The sequence below is a fragment of the Scaptodrosophila lebanonensis genome, unplaced genomic scaffold, assembly GCF_003285725.1.
Source record: "Scaptodrosophila lebanonensis strain 11010-0011.00,11010-0021.00 unplaced genomic scaffold, SlebRS2 tig00000096-arrow-pilon, whole genome shotgun sequence".
Taxonomy (NCBI): Eukaryota; Metazoa; Arthropoda; class Insecta; order Diptera; family Drosophilidae; genus Scaptodrosophila; species Scaptodrosophila lebanonensis.
Genome location: NW_022060567.1, coordinates 4,456,614 through 4,474,411, shown reverse-complemented (window position 1 = coordinate 4,474,411; position 17,798 = coordinate 4,456,614). Strand labels below are relative to the sequence as shown.

The 17,798-nt window shown below is 38.5% G+C and overlaps 1 protein-coding gene across 1 annotated transcript in view; it reads left to right on the top strand.

Annotated features, from left to right (window-relative positions):
- Positions 1-17,798, top strand: part of LOC115627570 (centrosomal and chromosomal factor) — a 57,282-nt gene that overhangs the window by 18,641 nt on the left and 20,843 nt on the right. Inside the window, exon 3 of the mRNA XM_030523294.1 lies at positions 15,575-15,775. Coding sequence (XP_030379154.1) covers positions 15,575-15,775 — 201 coding nt within the window. The remainder of the gene's footprint in view (positions 1-15,574; positions 15,776-17,798) is intronic.

Here is a 17,798-nt window from a genome sequence, read left to right as displayed (position 1 = left end):
TCAGATAACACATTAACACTTCTTCTTCAGAGACCCGTTGATTCCACTCACCCCGTCAAAGCTGTTTGATGTCCTCGTCTACTCCTTGATGTTGAATTTTTAATTTTCATTAACATTTGCGCAGCCTTGAAAAGCAAAAGTGACGACCCACTCCTCCGTTCCTCCCCCATCGCTGGCGGACAGCATTCGCCCCGCTTCCACTGCCACCCGCATGCGAACGCCATTTGCCTGTTCGTTCCTACACACACACACATACACACACACACACACACACACACACACACACACACACACACACACACACACACACATACATACATAAATAGATACATAAATACATATGTATGTACCTATTTTAAGCTTGACGCAGGAGTTTGTTGTTTTCGTTGTTGTAGTTCCGGTTCTTCTTCTCGTTCTTCGTCCTCTTGTCCTTCTTGACGCACGTCCTTGCCCCCACACATGCACACACACGCACACTCATGCACATTCTCGTACTTACAGTTATTAGTGTTTGATTCGTGCTTAATTATATTTGCATAAGGAAATGTCCTCTGCAGCAAACATTGTTCGAAGCAGGAAGGAGGTGTTGTAGAGCTGCTTCTAACAGAGACACATTTTGTCGATTTTTTCACTTTTTCAGTTAGTCTCTGTGAACCAATGGCCACAAAATGAATCTTAGCTCTACAAAGTAAATAAAATTAAAATACGATTGTTACCTTCCTCTTGTCCTATATGTATATATTGTACTGTATTTAGGGAAATAAAAGTTGCATCAAATTTTCAAAACATTAATTGATGGGTGAACTATTATGAAGGGAAAAATGTAACAGCCAGCGCCTATATTTCAGAGACTATAAGAGCTAAACACACAAGATGTTCTACAAAGATGCCTTTATATATGTTCGCAGTACAAATGTGTTTCAAATTCCTTCTTCCACTGCCTCAGAGTTTCGTCAATACTGTCGATGCATAATTAACTTAAATTTATATACTTTTTATTTTAAATTTAACCTCAATCGGTCTGTTCTAAGAAAAGTTATAAGCGAATCAATCCAGTTCTATCGGGCCTGTTCGACTGTAAAAAATATGCTTCTTATTTTAACAAAATTGGTTTAAATTATCTTCTAAGGCTAACTAAAGACAATGCTATTACAAATATGTTACGAAAACTTAAACTAAATGGAAAGGAGTTATAATAGTTAGGGATTTCTCAAAATTTGAAACTAGACTTAAGGAAGCTAGGGAGTTTTCGAGAAACCAGAAATCAAGAGTCAGAGAAAGAATGAAAAGATGAATTAGCAAAAAATGTGGTTGAAGAAACATTTGTTGAGGCTTCAACTTCCTGGAAAAAAACCTATTATTGTGACATAATGTGCTTGGATAAGAGCTGTGTGTTCACAATTTTTAGCTCCTTATAAATCATACAGTAGATTGTTCGGCTTACAATGTCTTAACATCCTTATAGACCAGCGACTTTCCTATTATACAGTTACTATAATTAATAACTCATAAATACGAATATTGCTTTAGTTAAACTAAGAAGGTTTTTTCGCCGATCGGTCATATCGCAGCTATTTAAAAAATATGGTTTGTTATATACTCCCTATACTTTTACGCGTGGGGAAAACAAGGCTACTTACCAAGTTAGGTCTCCATATCTCTTATAGTTCAAAAGTTTTCGCTGCCCATACAGAAGGACAAGAGGAAATACCTTTATATTAATTCGTCTCGTTGTGGTGATCAGATATTGTCGCAGTGAGCGTACGTCATAAAATAAGAATCGAAATCAAATTTAAAACTAAGAAGGATCGGCTAGAATTTTAAATGAGTATACGCACTGTGGGCACAATTATAGCGCCCAGAATGAATTAGAAATTAATAATTATTAACATCTATTAATTGAAAACAAAAAAATGAATGTGAAAAATCTCTTTTTTTAACACTACTGCATTGAGAAAAAAACTTTAAAGTAGAGTTTCCGCCAATATTTAAAAAGAAAATCTTCTTAAAATAGGGATAAAAAATGTTTTGAAAATTAAAATACTATTTAAAAATCAAATCAAATGATGACTTTTGAGTGAACAAAATTAAATAAAACGCCGTGTTAGTAGGAAGTTTTCTTTTTAAATCCCATCCACAGGTCAGTGACAAGTAAAATATAACGAAGATATTTAAAATATAGTCCACAAGCCAGTCTGATATGGCAATATTTTACGAGTGCCTGCTTTTAATCCCATAGCTCATCACCTGTTGCTACATTTGTTTACACTTTTTGCTTCCTTTCCGACCATCGCATTCGAGTCGTTCAAAATTTAAAAAGTAATTCCCTAAAAATCTCTTTGATGTTGAGAATTTGTCAAGGTATAGTAAACATTTTCCTGGCTGTATACCCGCAGACGAAGAGAAACCATAATGTATAGTTCAAAAAGACTTAACATATGACATGGTTGAGAAACAACCAATTACTAGGCGTTATTGAGGGAATCGTAAACTAAAAAGGCAGCAAAAATATATAAGATGAAGCAAATGGAGAAGTCGACCATCTGAGACTGTCATCTGAGATAACTCGAAAAATTTATGCCATTAAAGAAATTCTGTACGCTTAGTTAATCAAAAGAAGTTATGCATTTGTATTTATTTGCTTTCTTTATCGGAACTTGCACTCCACCTTCTCCACAATATATTGATGGACACTATTCTTATTTGTAACTAATTTAATTACATTTTCCAATTGCTGTGTTTCCCTTTCTTTTTGTGAATTTGAGTAAAATTTCCACCTCTTAATATTCTCATAAGTATTAGCAATCAGGAGAGAGCTGCTTAGAGTTCAAAAGGACAATCTCTAATCGTTGATTATTGCATTTACTTATTTAAGATAGATAGTACTGCAAAGTCATTTTTCGCTTCATACTAGAGCATCTGTAGTCTACAAAATCACTACGACTCGAGGTTAATATACCACATTGGCCGATCTATCTGGGGCGCAGTTAAGCCCGATAACTCCATGGTAAAAAAAAGCACCATTTATAAAACCCCTCTGCACCATTTATAAAACCCCTCTGCTAACCAACTCTCTAACTTGTATTATAAATATACAGACTTGTATTATATACATACAGATTTATAGACAGCCATAAATATTCATACACTCAAAAAAATTAGTTGCCTTGATTTTAAAAAATCGCACTGAAACAAAAAACTTACGTAAGTTATGGTTTGAGTTGCGTGTTAAGAAGAAATGATATTGAAATGATTTTTTTTTTTTGAAAAAGTTACGGCTTTAATTCCATATCGCTTCTTTGAAAATCTAACAAATCATAGATTTTTGTAGTTCTTCGTGGAAAATCTTCCGTTGGCAACACAGGCTCTAACATAACAGAAATCCACAGTCAAGCAGCAGGAAAATATCCTGACCACCAAAAAAATTAAGTTTTTAGTTTATGTTGCTCTTAAACTTGAGTTGCATAAGGGCTAGAAGTATCTACGTACCAAGTTAGGTTAATACGCTCCGGAAATACGGACGGACGGATACGTCTAGATCGATTCGTCGCATCACTATTATAAGAGGAACACTCCTGTGGAGTCGGAAATGTTTCCTTTCCTTAGCACAAACCTAATATACACTTTATAGCTTTCGCATTTATTTCGCAATTATTAAAAATATTTTTTGATTATAAGAAATATTTTCATTATTTTCAAGACAAAGGATAAGGCCACAAGGAAGTGTGGCAGGCAAGCTACCATCATTTTCATTTAAAGGCGATTTCGGGCATTTGTTTTTAGTGTAAACATGTTTATTTTGTACTCGTACTTTGCCAGCAATATCAAGGAGGACAAGAACAACGGCAGTAGTCTGTAAATTTTCTTTGGTGTTTCGCTGGCTGCCGCCATGAATTCTTGACTTGCTTATGATACATTTTTCAGCACCCTCCCCTCTCCGCCCTGAACTGATCCCACGGCTCTGTAAAAGCAGCCAGAGCAACCAACGCCCTGCTTTTGGCTTTCACTTCATGCCTGATAGTTGTTGTTGCCGCTTGTGCTGCTGCCGCTTCTGTTTTTCTTTCTCGTTTGGGTAGCGGCCCTGGTTTAATAATCATAAATTGTAACCCTTTTTAACGCGACTTTGGCAATACTGTGTGCTCTGTGTGCTTGCTGTTGCCCTGCTCTGTGTGTCTGTGTGTGTGTGTGTGTGTCCTGACATCCGCTTTGTTATAAGTATGTAAGGATATTCATACATATATGGCAGCCGTTTAACCCGATTTGTTCTACATGGCCCAAGGGCAGTGTCAGTGTCGACAGCAGTGACTTGTTTTGTCTCCATTGTTGTTTTTGCAAATATTCTTGTTGCTGCAGACTTGTAAAATGTTTCTGCGCTGAAAATTCGCAAAACCTTGGTGGGTGTGTGCCGGAGTCCGTTTGAGAGCTACAAATTATAAACGCTAAACTTTTTCGCATGCCAGCGAACTGCAGCCGAAGAGAGGAAATTAAATTTTCAACAGTCAAAAATTATATTGCCAATAAATGAAGACGCAAGCAATAACAGTGGGAAGAAGCAACAGCTAAGCAGCCAGACAGAGGCAGTCAGGCAGACAGCAATTACCAACAGGAGCTTCTCTCAGGGTGGCTTTTAAATATACTTGCTGGCTTATACAGTGAACACTGCTGAAGCGAAACATGCCCTACGCTAACACTACACACAAGTATCTGAGCAGTTTGTGCAATCTTCTATATAAAAACATATGCATCGCACGTCCCTGTTGCTAATTTTCCAGTGCCTAGTCTTTGAGACATAAATGGTTCTAAAATAAACCGCTGGAATAAGACCCTGCAATAAGTGTTGTAAAAGAAACTTGAACATTTATATTTTTAATTTCGATGACATATGAAGGTACTTCTCCGGTCTTGCATCGGGCTTGTGTCTATTCTGGTTTGTGCAGAGTTTGGCTAAAGCCGAACTTACACTTTACATTTTACATTTTGCCGCAAATAAACTAGACAAGAGGATACAGAAGTTATAATCGGATGTAGTTGTTGGGTACAATGGAGTAATGAAAAATACCTAAAAGAGGGAAAATGGACAAGAAAAATAAAAAATAAGAAAATCTTGTGCTTTCTTGGACCTAGAAGTATCTGGATGCCAGGTTAAACATTCCGAGATCCTTGCATTCACATAGGCGAGCAGCCTGCTTAATGATCAAGAATATATGTATATATCTTGTGAGCTAAATAGTGTCTATCGGTTCAGGGCAGAATAATTAATTGAAAAATATCAACAGCTAAGCGGCTGCTTTTTAATAGAAAGGCAACAACCCGTGGCATACAATGCTTATTAAGTACAATGTAACTATGTCAATAACTTAATCTAGTCAAAGATTTATAGAGCTGGTTAGTACAAAAAACCGAGCTAATTTTTTCAAATGGTTGTCAAAACAATAAACCAACCATAAATTCTAGTCACCTTATGTTGTAAAGGTCGTGAAAATCAATCAAATAAACTGTACACATTATTACTAAAGATGGATATTTTTGGATTCGGATTTCTACTACCATATAATACAATTCAGCCAAAAAAATGTAGGCCTTGTGCTTTCGAAATCTGATATCTATTATTTGTATTTCACTTTAAAGAGTAAGGGTATAAGGGCTTTGATGTGTAAGTTTCTAACACTCGGAGGAACAATAGTAGAACAAGCCATCGCGTTGCTGTGCATCAGGTTTCTTGGTCATGAATGCTCTCTAATTGTAAATAAGATAGTATGGAAACAGTAGGGTTTATAGTTCCATGGGGGAATTGTTTTAATTTTTTTTAAAATTTTATTTAAGAAATCAACAAATTGTGCTGTCGATGTTTTATATTACAATAAAGCCTCAAAAACAACTATACAATAATGTATATTAATGCCTTGCCACGTAGGTGGAATTTTATTTGCCATTTGGCCAGCTATGCCCGATTCAGAGCCATATGTGGTCGGAGACATTATAGACCAAACAAATTTGAAAACAAAAATAGTTAGTAGAGGAGAAAACTTAATTCTTCTTAAGAGCTATCAAGATAAAGTGAGGAGCAGAAAAAGACGTACGAAAATCTCCAAACCATAGCGAAAGGTGTACCTATAGATGCAGGGCAAGAGAAGATTACTCTTAGCACGCTTAATATAATTTTTTTTATCAATTTAATAATCATTCTATATCGGATATTTGAAATTATATCAAAGGGTCTTAGTTAAAGCGTACTAGTGTTTTTCAAATCTGAAATAAAACATAACTACTCGAGTGAGATGAGTCTTCCTTCTAAAGGCGATATGTTTTCCATAGTTGTATGATACACTCTTCGAATTTGATATTTTTGGTCGTTGATAATGAAAAAAGTATACTATACTGGACATACTTTAATTTTAACACAAAGCGTACCAGATTGACGCAGATACGCTTTTGTCGCTATATATTTACTGCATAGAAAAAGATAATCCCCGAAAATGATCGCAATATGATATTTTATATAGATATTTTTTTAACAAATTTAATTTATAAATTATTAAAGATTATTGAAAGTAATATTATTTTATATTTTTTATACCTCTTTAAAGCTGCGGGATATAATATAATGTTTTTGTTCTCGCGTCAACATATTTTTGTTGTTCTATGTATAATTTGTAATTTTTTTTTGCTATGCACACTTACCCTTTTCATCAAATAGTTAACTAATTAGTCGACAGAGTTATGTATAGACCAGTACAACTAGATCCAGAGCACAGATACGTGACAAATGCGATACGTTTATTGCGAAAGTATATCTTTGTCTTGACATTATTCTGAAATCTGTCTAACTTGAACTAAAACAATTGCCAGTCTGTGCTTAAAACTAAAACAACTAATAAAATAAAGATAAGATGAAGCTTCCATCACTCGAGAAGTTTTTTTATTTTACTTCTAACTGAGAAATCAATCAAGTAACTTTAAAAACTAAGTATTGTACATAGTTTATGTTGTTGGGAAAGACTCAACGGGTTGGGGGTTCAGAATCGAAACAAAGCGATCTTTAAGATTTTTCTTCAAAAGTAAGTTGCATGTTTGGTTTAAATATTTTCTACTGTACATTGACATATATGAGTATATGCGTACGAGTATATACTACTTATAAAGATCTGTATGTGTGCATGTACACACACACACACACACACACACATAGACAAATGGGCCATATACTTAGGACTTTTGCTGGCTGGGCAAACAGGAAGCCGGAATCGACGTTTATTAAAACGGAAACTCGAGACAACTGTGCGGCGTCGACGACGATGATGTTCAAGTCGAAGATGATAGCGGCAAAGAAGAATGGGAAGAAGGAGAAGAAGAATAAAAAGAACAACAAGACGACGAAGATGGAGGAAGAAAAAACGAAACGCGCTATGTCACTGAATGGAATGAAATATAAAGCACAAAGTCGAGCGGGAACGGCGTTAAGTTAAAAGAAGTTAACAACGCCAGCGGCAACGACCAAATAATTCTCGACTTCAAGGCAAACAATGTCCTTGGGAGATTGGGCATTAACGGCAATGGCACAAGTTCGGTGGTGGCAACAACAAAAACAACAACAACAACAAGAACAACATCAATTGCTACTGCTATCGATGCTGCACGCTGATAAGCCGCCGGGCAGACCAACAAACGAGCCAAATCATTTGGTCGAGGAGAACGAAACTGAAGCTGGCCTGCAGGAAGCCAGGCAGGCAGGCAGGCATGCAGGCAGGCAGGGTGGAAGGAAAGTGGACGGACTGCGTGGCAGGGAGGCGGACAGGGAGGGAGGCAGCCAGGCAGGGACATAGGAAAGCATACGTCGAAACGGCGACCCAAACGCCGCTAAATTGCAATTTTCAAGATTTAAGCGTGAACAATAAATGTCACATAATCTGTAAGTAGCTAAATAAAAGCCAACGCCCGGCACATCTCTCCACCTCACGGGTAGAAGCAGAAAAGCGGACAAGAAAAGCATATTATGCCTTGGGTCATGGGCTATATATTGAGTGCGCTCGTACATTGGCCGTTTAATTTAATTTATCGCATTTTAAACAGCAATGCAAGGCAAAAGAATCCAACGAAAAAATAGATGAGGAAACAATCCAAATTTAACAAATTTATTTGTTGTTTCTTGGCCAGTAACATGAAGTATTGTGCGCCGCCATCACAATCTCCTCCCACATACCCAATCAGATTTGTGTGTATTTTCAAGTGATTTTTGTTGAGCTTGGCAATAGAAATGTTAACATTAATGATAGCAAGTATCAGCTGTACTATCATTCTCAGCAACTAACTCAGCGCCCCAAGCACCGTACGATTGCATACAAGATTGTTAGCTGGGAAAAAACAAATCCAGAAGATGCAAGAAAATATATTCAGCCGTGGATTGCTTAAGTCATTTACTAAACTATCTTCAAAAGATGGACTACAGTTTTCGAAATATTATTCCAGCTTATGAGACGAGAATGGCGCATATATCGAAGCTGAACGGAGGCCAGATGGGCAGTACTAATTTTAACGCTATCGACGATTATTTCGGCCCTTCAAGATTATAGTACATACATTTAGTTGTGAACCAACATGACGAGATGAGACGAGATTGGCGCTTATATCGAAGCTGAACCGAGGCCAGATGGGCAGTACTTGTAAGGTTATAAAAACATAATAGGTGAACTACTTGTATATGTTTTAATGCCATATACGATTATTTCGGCCTTTTAAGATTAGACACACTTAGTCTTGAACCAACCAAGAGCAGGTGTTGCCGACTCCACAAAAATATTCTTGTTCAGTATTTTGGGTTCAGTCGAACAAAAGGAGCTCAGAAAGTATTAATGCAATTACAACTTAACCTTTTTTTATGCACCCCTACCAACCTCACTAAAAACTTTTAAATATGTTACGCAAGTTACGTAACTTTTGGCAAAAGAAGGAGCAGACAGACTGGAACCACATGCCTATGCATGTCACTGAGAACGCTCTAGAAGGAAGCATAAGGCTTGAAGGAAAGCTGGTGCATGGTGGGAAAACACCGTCAACTAATAAGTCGCGCATACAATGTACTACTTGTATGATAAGGTCCTTAAATTAACCCAAAAGAAGAAGTGCAGATTCTTAACAGGTGCATGCTTAGGAGATGGCATCACAAAGGAAATGTTGAAACACCTTGCCCACCACCTCTACCTTATAGAGCGAGATATTTCAATGTTTCCGTATTTCACATAGAGGTAGCGAAATGCTCCGGTACAGCACAGTGGCGTAATGGATCAGTAAGCCGCTCCACCAGCAACACTAAGCACCAACCGATCCACCGGCATAGCTTAACCTAAAATATAGACGTCATTTATATTTCGGAAATGAGCAAATTTAGTTCTGTAAGATCGAATCTGACACTTCTGTAGGGAACTCTAGCTCAAGAATCAGCAAAATGACTTGTCATATAAAAGATTTTGTTTTCTTAAAAGTCACTTGCAAAAATCGTTTCAAGTATTACACAATTCTTCTTCATATAGTAATTCTTCCATGCTATGTTCGGTCGAAAAGTGGTGGTATATCTGATCTCTAGGATGCAGCTCTTAAGCCTGCATCCATTATCGCAAGAACATGACTCATTGTTGTTGTACTTGTGTTAAATTCCAATTGAAAGTTGTATACCATTTTATAAAATTACAGCTATATTATATCCGAAATGATGATCTAAAAGCATGGATAGTCACGTCTACGCATCTACTTACCCCCCGCCACCGCTTGGGCAAGGCCAAGCCAAGTCGCCCCACATGCCTATCTGGCGTACGGCATTAGAGTAAAGTGTTAAAATTATGATCTCTTAAGTGTCTAAATACGCACACCAAGTCGAGCAGAAGAGCGGGGCTCTGGCAGCCGCGTTGTGGAGAGGGTGTCTGAAGTATGGCAGGCAACGGCGTCCATTCATTAAGGACTTTGGCTTCCTTTTCTACTGTTGTTGTTGTTGCTGTTGTTGTTGTTGTTGTTGCTGTTGCTGCCGGCAGCTTCCGCTGTGTGTATTTAAAATGTCATTTTGTTGTCAACCTCAGACTTCTTGTTTTACGTCAAATTATAATTATGGCGCATGCTACTAACGACATTAAAAGCAATGGCGCCATAGCCAGCCATCCAGTCATCTAGCCTCGATGCTGACGGCTTTAAATTGCCTATGCCTGCACACACACACACACACACACACACACACGCACACACCCTTGGTGGCATCTTTGTATGTATGTGTGTGTGTGTGTGTGTGTTCATTATAAGCTTCAAAAGTTAAAATGCAGGCGAAAGGCGAACTACGAAACATTTTCTATTACGAGTACACACACAAAAATGGGAACGTAAAACGTTTAAAAAACTTTGTTTTAAAATCACTTAGTGAGTACGTGCAGAGCAATACATACAGACACAAACACAAATACACACACACACTGTAGATATAGATGTATGTGTGCCACTTTTGCCCTTTAAAAGGGTGCAAGTCAACTGCTGCCATTGCCTTTACTGTCGTTGTCGTCGCCTTTTGCAAAGTGGTGATAATTTCTGCTTTGTTGCGAAAATGACAACTTTTTAACCCAGGCACTGGCACTGGCACAGACACCCATCCCCCACCACCCCACCTTAAAAGTAGAAACGCCGCGGGTGTGCCAGCAATGGACGCGACTGTCGTTTCTCGGTCTGCCCTTGCCCCTGCCCCTGCCACTGCTTGCCTCCCAGCGACTTGTGTCGACTTTTAATGGTTTTCATCTTATTAGCAGCAAAGTTCTTTGTCGCCGCCGCATTCGCATTCGCATTGCCCCTCCCCCCGCTTGCCTCCTGCCCTGATTATGCATATGTGTGTGTGTGTGTGTGTCTGCGTTTTTGTAGTGTCACGCCCAGCTCTTCTAGCCTTCTAGCCTTCTGGCCTTCTGGCCTTCTGGCTTGCAAAATGGCTACAGATTTATTTGCAATTCCTGCTCATTTGCCGGCCCAAACAACAACACCTAAGCCCTCCCCCTACCCCTCGCCAGCCACCGTCCGGCACGCCTCGAATTGGGCTTCGGCCTGCGACTGGGCCTGGGCTTGGGCTTGGGCTTTGGCTTTGTCTTGGCCACTTTGGCAATGTCTTCGCCTGCTGCTCCTCTCGTTAGTTGGTTGACGTTTGCTAAAAGCAGATACCCAGTTAACCGTCCCCCCTCCCCATCAGCCCCGACACCAAGCTCTTTGTTTTCGCTGCTTGTTGCTCTGCTTCTGCTTCTTCTTTATATTCTTCCTCTTCTTCTCCATGCTGTTGTTGTTGTTGTTTTTGCCGCCGTTGAGGGCGCATAATTAAAAAAGTTTCATTTCATTTTGTTGGTTTTCTCGGTTCGTTTCGGCTGTTTATGTTCATTTGTTTTCTTGTGTAGGTTTTCTGGGGTTTTCGCAGCCATCGTCCCCCACCCTCCTATCCCCCCCCCCATCCTCTATTCTTACACTAGGGCGTCATCTTGTTGTCGTTTATTTTTTCTTGTTGTTGCTGTTGTTGGTGGTGTTGTTGCTTTTGTCTTAATGATTACCGCCTTCTTGCGTTTTTTGCATGCTTCGTTTAATTTAATATTAATTTAAGAAGTTGTACGAACAACTGGCCTTGAAGTGGGTGCGAATATGAGAGCCTGGGCCCTTGAACAATTTAAAATATTCTGTGCGTTAATGGGAAAAGAGTGGATACCATAAAGTGTACTGTTTAAGTGGATTTCCTAAATTTCCCCAAAAGTTAGATGAAACGAATTATTCTCATATATCCCCCTCTCTGCCACTTATCATTGGCGACCCGGGGAAAGGGACTATATTTAGATATTTGCAGATGTAATTTTATGCTTAACATTGTCATTATATTTGTAAGTATTCCTAAAGTTTCGACACTTCCGGATTTACTTATGACGCAATATAGCAATAAATGGAACACATTCAACTTACGTAGCTTGTTTTCCCTAAAAACTGAAGACCGGTTTCCTGCGAAAAAAAAACATTGGTTTTACTTTAGTTTATAGTTTGTGATTATTTTTTCAGTGACAGAACATACTGATTCTTGATATAAGAATTTCCGAGCTGTTCAAGCACTTGATTATTCTGATCTCCTCTTTTTCTTCTATGGGTATTGAAATGTGGAATGAAATATAGTAGACAAAAAAAAAAAAAATTAAATAAAAAGAAAGGAGTACATGAGGTATAAACAAAATCAATTTCGCGCCGTAGTGCTTCTGTTGGCATCGTTCTGTAAAAGCGAATAAGCCTTAAAAAGTTGTAGACTTTAAAGAATTACATTTTGGTTTCTTAAATAAATGACTGGAAGTACATGATGCGAGAATTTTAAGCAGCTTCTCTCGTATCCTGTGCGCTGGTATAGTTTTCACAAAAAATAGTGTCTGTTAATTGGCAGTTCCTCGACAATGTTTCGCACAACTGACAGGCAGAAGGGCAATCGCAAACGAAGTCATTACTATTTCTTCGATTGATTTTTTTTGTCAAAATTATGCATTACTTTCAGCAATTATAAATCAGTAATCGGAATCCTCTGACTTGCGTGATTAAAATGAAATAATGTCATCCATGCCATTACGATCTATACTATATAGGAGGGCAGTCCGAAATGTTTCTAGCCAGGCCATGAAGACGACTTTCTACATAAATCAAATCAATATTGTAATCATAACAGCAAAATTAATATAGAGAATGAAATATTTTACGTAATATAAAATATTTTAATGTGTTTCCGTCAAATTTTTAGCCATATCGATATTATAATTATCGTTCAACAATCGATGGACAGATTCTTATCGTAAATAATTATTTTGAGGATCAGGATGGCGAATATGAACTGGGCGCATCGGTGGGGAAAATCTTTTGAAAAAATGATTTCATTGTCAAGCTAAAAACATTTCGGTCTCTCGAATACCATAAGTACATTTCCATAGGAAAAAATGATACTTGTATTATACGTATATTAACTATAGGGAAATCTTGCAATGATGGCACGGGACGGAAGAGCAGCCGAGAAAGATTTCCGGTGCCTCCCGCATTCTTTTCCATAATTACAGTTTTTATTTTAAAATAATAATACTCTTTTAATGTTTAATCGGCGATAAAGGCGATCAAATTTAGAAATATATTTAGAAATGTAGAAATAACGGCAAGGAAATAATTTGTTAAAATGGAGTAATCGTGCCTTAACAAAATATAGGTATTTGTGTGGATGGCCGGTCTTTGTATAAATAAACAAGATAGAACGCTACAGTCAAGAAAGCCCGACAGTAAAATAGCCTGTACTCTCCACAAAAAGGAAAAATTTAAAAAAAAAAAAAATTTTTTTTAAATTAAATTATTAAAAAAAATGAATGAATTAATTAATTAAAATAATTAATTAAATTAGAATACATGTTTATGTTCAGTTTAAACGTACATCACGTACCTATGCGTGTTTATATGCGTGTATGTATGTAGCACAAAGTTGAACAAAAGCAGCAACAACAACAACAGCTACGGGCAGCGCTGCCGACAGAGTTGCAGGCAGCGCATGAGCATCGATTTTACTTATGGCTATAACTTTCTTCAGAATTGACCTATCATGATCACACGGACACATTAGTACTAACTGGATGTACCTACCAAAATTGATTTCAAAATTCCGAGAATTACGGAAGTTATAAGAAAAAATACGAATTGCGGGGGAGTGGGGGGGTGTATCAGAAAAAATAAACAAACTCGTTCTGCCTAGGGCTTATAGGAACCTTGATACCAATTTTGGTTATCCTAGCTCTTGTACTTACTGAGATCCTTGCGCTCATACAGACAGACGGACAGACGGATAGACGGTCAGACGGACAGACGGACATGGCTATATCGACTCGTCTTCTCATCCTGATCAAGAATATATATACTTTGTGGGGTCTGCCACGCCTCATTCTGTGTGTTACATACATGCGCACAAAACTAGTATAGCCTTTCACCCTTTGGGTACAGGCTATAAATATATGTATGTATACTTTTTTATGGTAAATTATTAAAATAGGACTTACCAACAAATTGCAAATGGTTTTGGAGAAAAAAGATATAGTATCGTTTGTGGCGGCTTCTAAGCAACTTTATTCTGTAATTTTATTCATATTTTGATTCTTTCTAATGCTTTTGATGTCTCAAAAATTCTGCAAAAATATATTCCTACATATATAATCTTAAAGTATATGTTAAAGTGCGGCTTAAGTTCAGCTTGCTGGCTTTATTTGCAACCACACGCCACACAAGTACACAGATACACGCATAGAAAATTTCAAATGCTGCGAAGATGTGGTGCTGCTTCCGGTTTGGAGTGCTTTCGCCTCCGCCTCCGCCTCCGCCTCCGCCGTTTGTAATGCCCGTCTGACACGCCTTAATAAAGTGCGGAGCAGTGTTTCATAATTTAGTATCTATGCGAAAAGGGCACGAGCGAGAGCTGGGCCGCCTTCGATTAGATGTACCGCCCCCTTCCGAGTCGCTGTCATAAGCCGAACGTTTGGTCTTGCAATGGTGCGCGCGTTTGGCATTCGGAATGTTTCGAAATGAATTTCACCTTCGCGCGGGCGAACGCACAACGGCCGCACACACACACACACACACACACAGAGAACAATAACAACAACAAAAAAGTCGCACGTCCTGGGTTCTTTGCAGCCACACTCGTATTCTTGCATACCCCTAATCCTGTAGTCGCGTATTTCCGTGGTGCTATTCCTGTTCATGTTTGCGCGCTTTATGAATATTCGAAATATGTGCCCGGCTGCGAAGTAAAACATACGGGCACGCGAGCGTGCCTTTATGACGACGACCTGCCCTTCTCGACCTGGGCGCCATGGCAGCCGTCGCCCATCGCCCATCGCTCATCAGCCATCAGGCATGAAGGACGGCCACAATAGTTGGTCACATTGCGTGCGGCATGCCTTCGTTCGTGGGTTGCCATGTTTTGGCTGAGTTGTCAAAGTCAGTGCGCTTATCAGTTGTTCGGGGCTTCAATGCTTGAGTGAAGCTCTCCCTGGATCTCTGTGCAACGCCAGACTCATTATGCAGAGCCCATTCCAGATGCCACCACTGCCTTCTCACCATAGTCCGCCGCCCACTCATTCATGCATTCATTCATTTGTGCCATTGCGGACGCATTTTTGCATTTTATCAGCCGCCAGTTTTGCGGATCTGAGAGTCGCGGCCCGCTTACAACTCCATGGGGGTTAATTCCACGTGTTGTAGTTCGATGCACAAAATTTTGCATTTGCCAACAGAGCAAATGGAAAATCTATAAATTCACAGCATAATTGCCCGACTGGTTGTGGGTTCGGGTCATTGGGTGGTTGGGTGGTTGGGTGGTTTGATTTGGGTGGCTCTCTGTGATTTGTGTACCGGTGGCAAATAAACTGCACAGCGCTTATGCGTCGCTGAGGCAAGTTACATAGCTGGTGGTTTTCGTTGGACTTGGATCTACTTGTAAATTGAACACTAATTAATTTTGCATCTTTCTCTCTCCCTCCCCCCTCTCTCTCTCTCTCTATGTACCTCTCGCACGACACAGGTAAAAGTTTCACACTGACCATTGTCATATCGACGAATCCCATACAAATTGCCACCTATACGAAGGCCATCAAGGTGACGGTGGATGGACCGCGTGAGCCACGCTCCAAGGTGCGTCATCAAGGCTTTCATCCGTTTGCCTTTGGGCCGCAACGTTTCGGCCCGGATCCTCTTATGGCCGGTCTGCCTTTTAAGTTGCCAGGTAAGCATCGCATCATCATCATCATCTACTGCTGGGGGGTTGGGTTTTATGTTCTAGTCCCGAACGTTCGCAACTAAGCCGCTTTAATGGATGTACCTATGTATGTTTTTGTAAACTGCCTCAAGTGCGTGGGTTATTGGGCTTTGGCAATTTGACAAGGCATATCAATAACGCAACACATTATCTGGCAATGGGTAGGCATTGGGGTGGGAAGCGTATACTTATTTTTGGGGCTGCCAGGCACCTTACGAAATGAGCTGTAAATAAATACCAGTAATTTGCTGCTCGAAAGGGTTGAGAACACAAGCTGACAACCGTTGCCTCTAGCCAATTGCTTAAACTTGATAGTACTCCCTCCCCCTCCCCCTCTCCCTTTCCCTTTTTTCCTTTGCTTTGGTGAGCTGTGGTGCCTGCCGGCATAAATTCAATTGGGGTCAGCTTTAACTCATTAGGCCTATTTGCATCGAAAGCTCGTAGGATATTGATACCGCCCCATATTCGGTTTAGCTATAAACCAGCTTCCGTTACTACGAAGAAAACTGCAAAAATATTGTGTAGTGTTCATACTTAAGAGCTAATTAGAATAGGCTTTAAATGTAGTATAGACGGTGGATGGATGAAGTCTTAAAGCTTCACACACCTTTCAAATATTTATTTTGTTGGAGTTTTTGGGTTTAAGCCGCGTAATAAATTGCATGACACATTTTGGAAGAGCCCGCTACCTCACTATGAAAAGTATAAAATTAAAAGTTTGAGTCAACGATCTATTTTATTTGCATTTGGTGGATGTAGTCTAAAAAATGTTGGAAAAATACTTTGTTTACTCTTGTAAGTTAGTAAATAGAGTACAAATAGTATAGGTTGCAAAATTTGTGATAAGTACTACCCCATGTCTATCTAAAAGTATTTTGTGATAACAATTCCATTTTCATTACAATCTTATACATACGAGTACATTCCACCCAACCTATCCCTGAATCGAATATGTCTCTCCTTTTTACCAAAATTATTCTTTATAATTTTTTGGGTCGCATAAATTCTAAAACTTGTTTAAGGGAAGCTTTTTTTTCAGGCAGGTTTTTTTTAATTTAATTTTTGTGTTTTAGTCCTAAAAATACTGATCGTTTAATTTTAGGAAATCCTCTTCAAGTAAGCCTATTATTAAAGCTCTCTCATCAATCCATTCTGCACAGTCAAAATTTTCCAAGTGTTAATTTTAGATTTATGCAATAATGTGAATGGTGCCACTCAGATGTTTAGCTTTTGAGGTTTTTCCCCTCACAACCTTCGATTTTATCCCACTTCTGGGCGGAATTTTCTAAAAAAAAAACTTTGAAGTGGCTCATAATTCTCATGCTAATTGTATTTACAATTAAAAATTGAGGCTTTTCGAAGATGTAAAAAGAAAGAAACGGGTTACCTCGTTTATTATGTCGTTTTTATTTGATCTGATAGGCAATGGTTTATGTAAGAGCTATCTGATAAAATATTTAAAAAGAAAAAAACAAAGAGTTGAGCTGACTGCAGGTTAAAAGGAAAACTCTTAAGCAAGCCAAACAAGAAGAATACTTTTCTTGGCCACTTCAATACAATTCTGACATAGCATTTCGGCAGAGGACTCACCATGAACGCAACCGGCTTTTTGGGAGAAATTACTCGTAATGTTTTGATAACTCACCAATTTGTACAGTACCAGCTTTATTCGCTACAATTAATCGATATATTAGCAAAATAATAAAAAGCTTATAATAAGAAAATGAAATAATTTGTTCTCCATATCTAATATTCAGAGATTCCGCTTATCGTTCTAAGTATAAGAATTATAATGCGAAATTATATGGAAAATGGGAATGACGCTCGTAAAAAAAATTAAATTGGTAATTGTTGATGACGATCGGTTTGATCGTTGATCGAATGGGACTCAACATACTGATTTCTTGATTTTTTTGGTATTGAGATTTGATTTAATTATAATTTAATTTATTTAATACGACATTGTGGGCTCTACAGCTATATCAAGTTA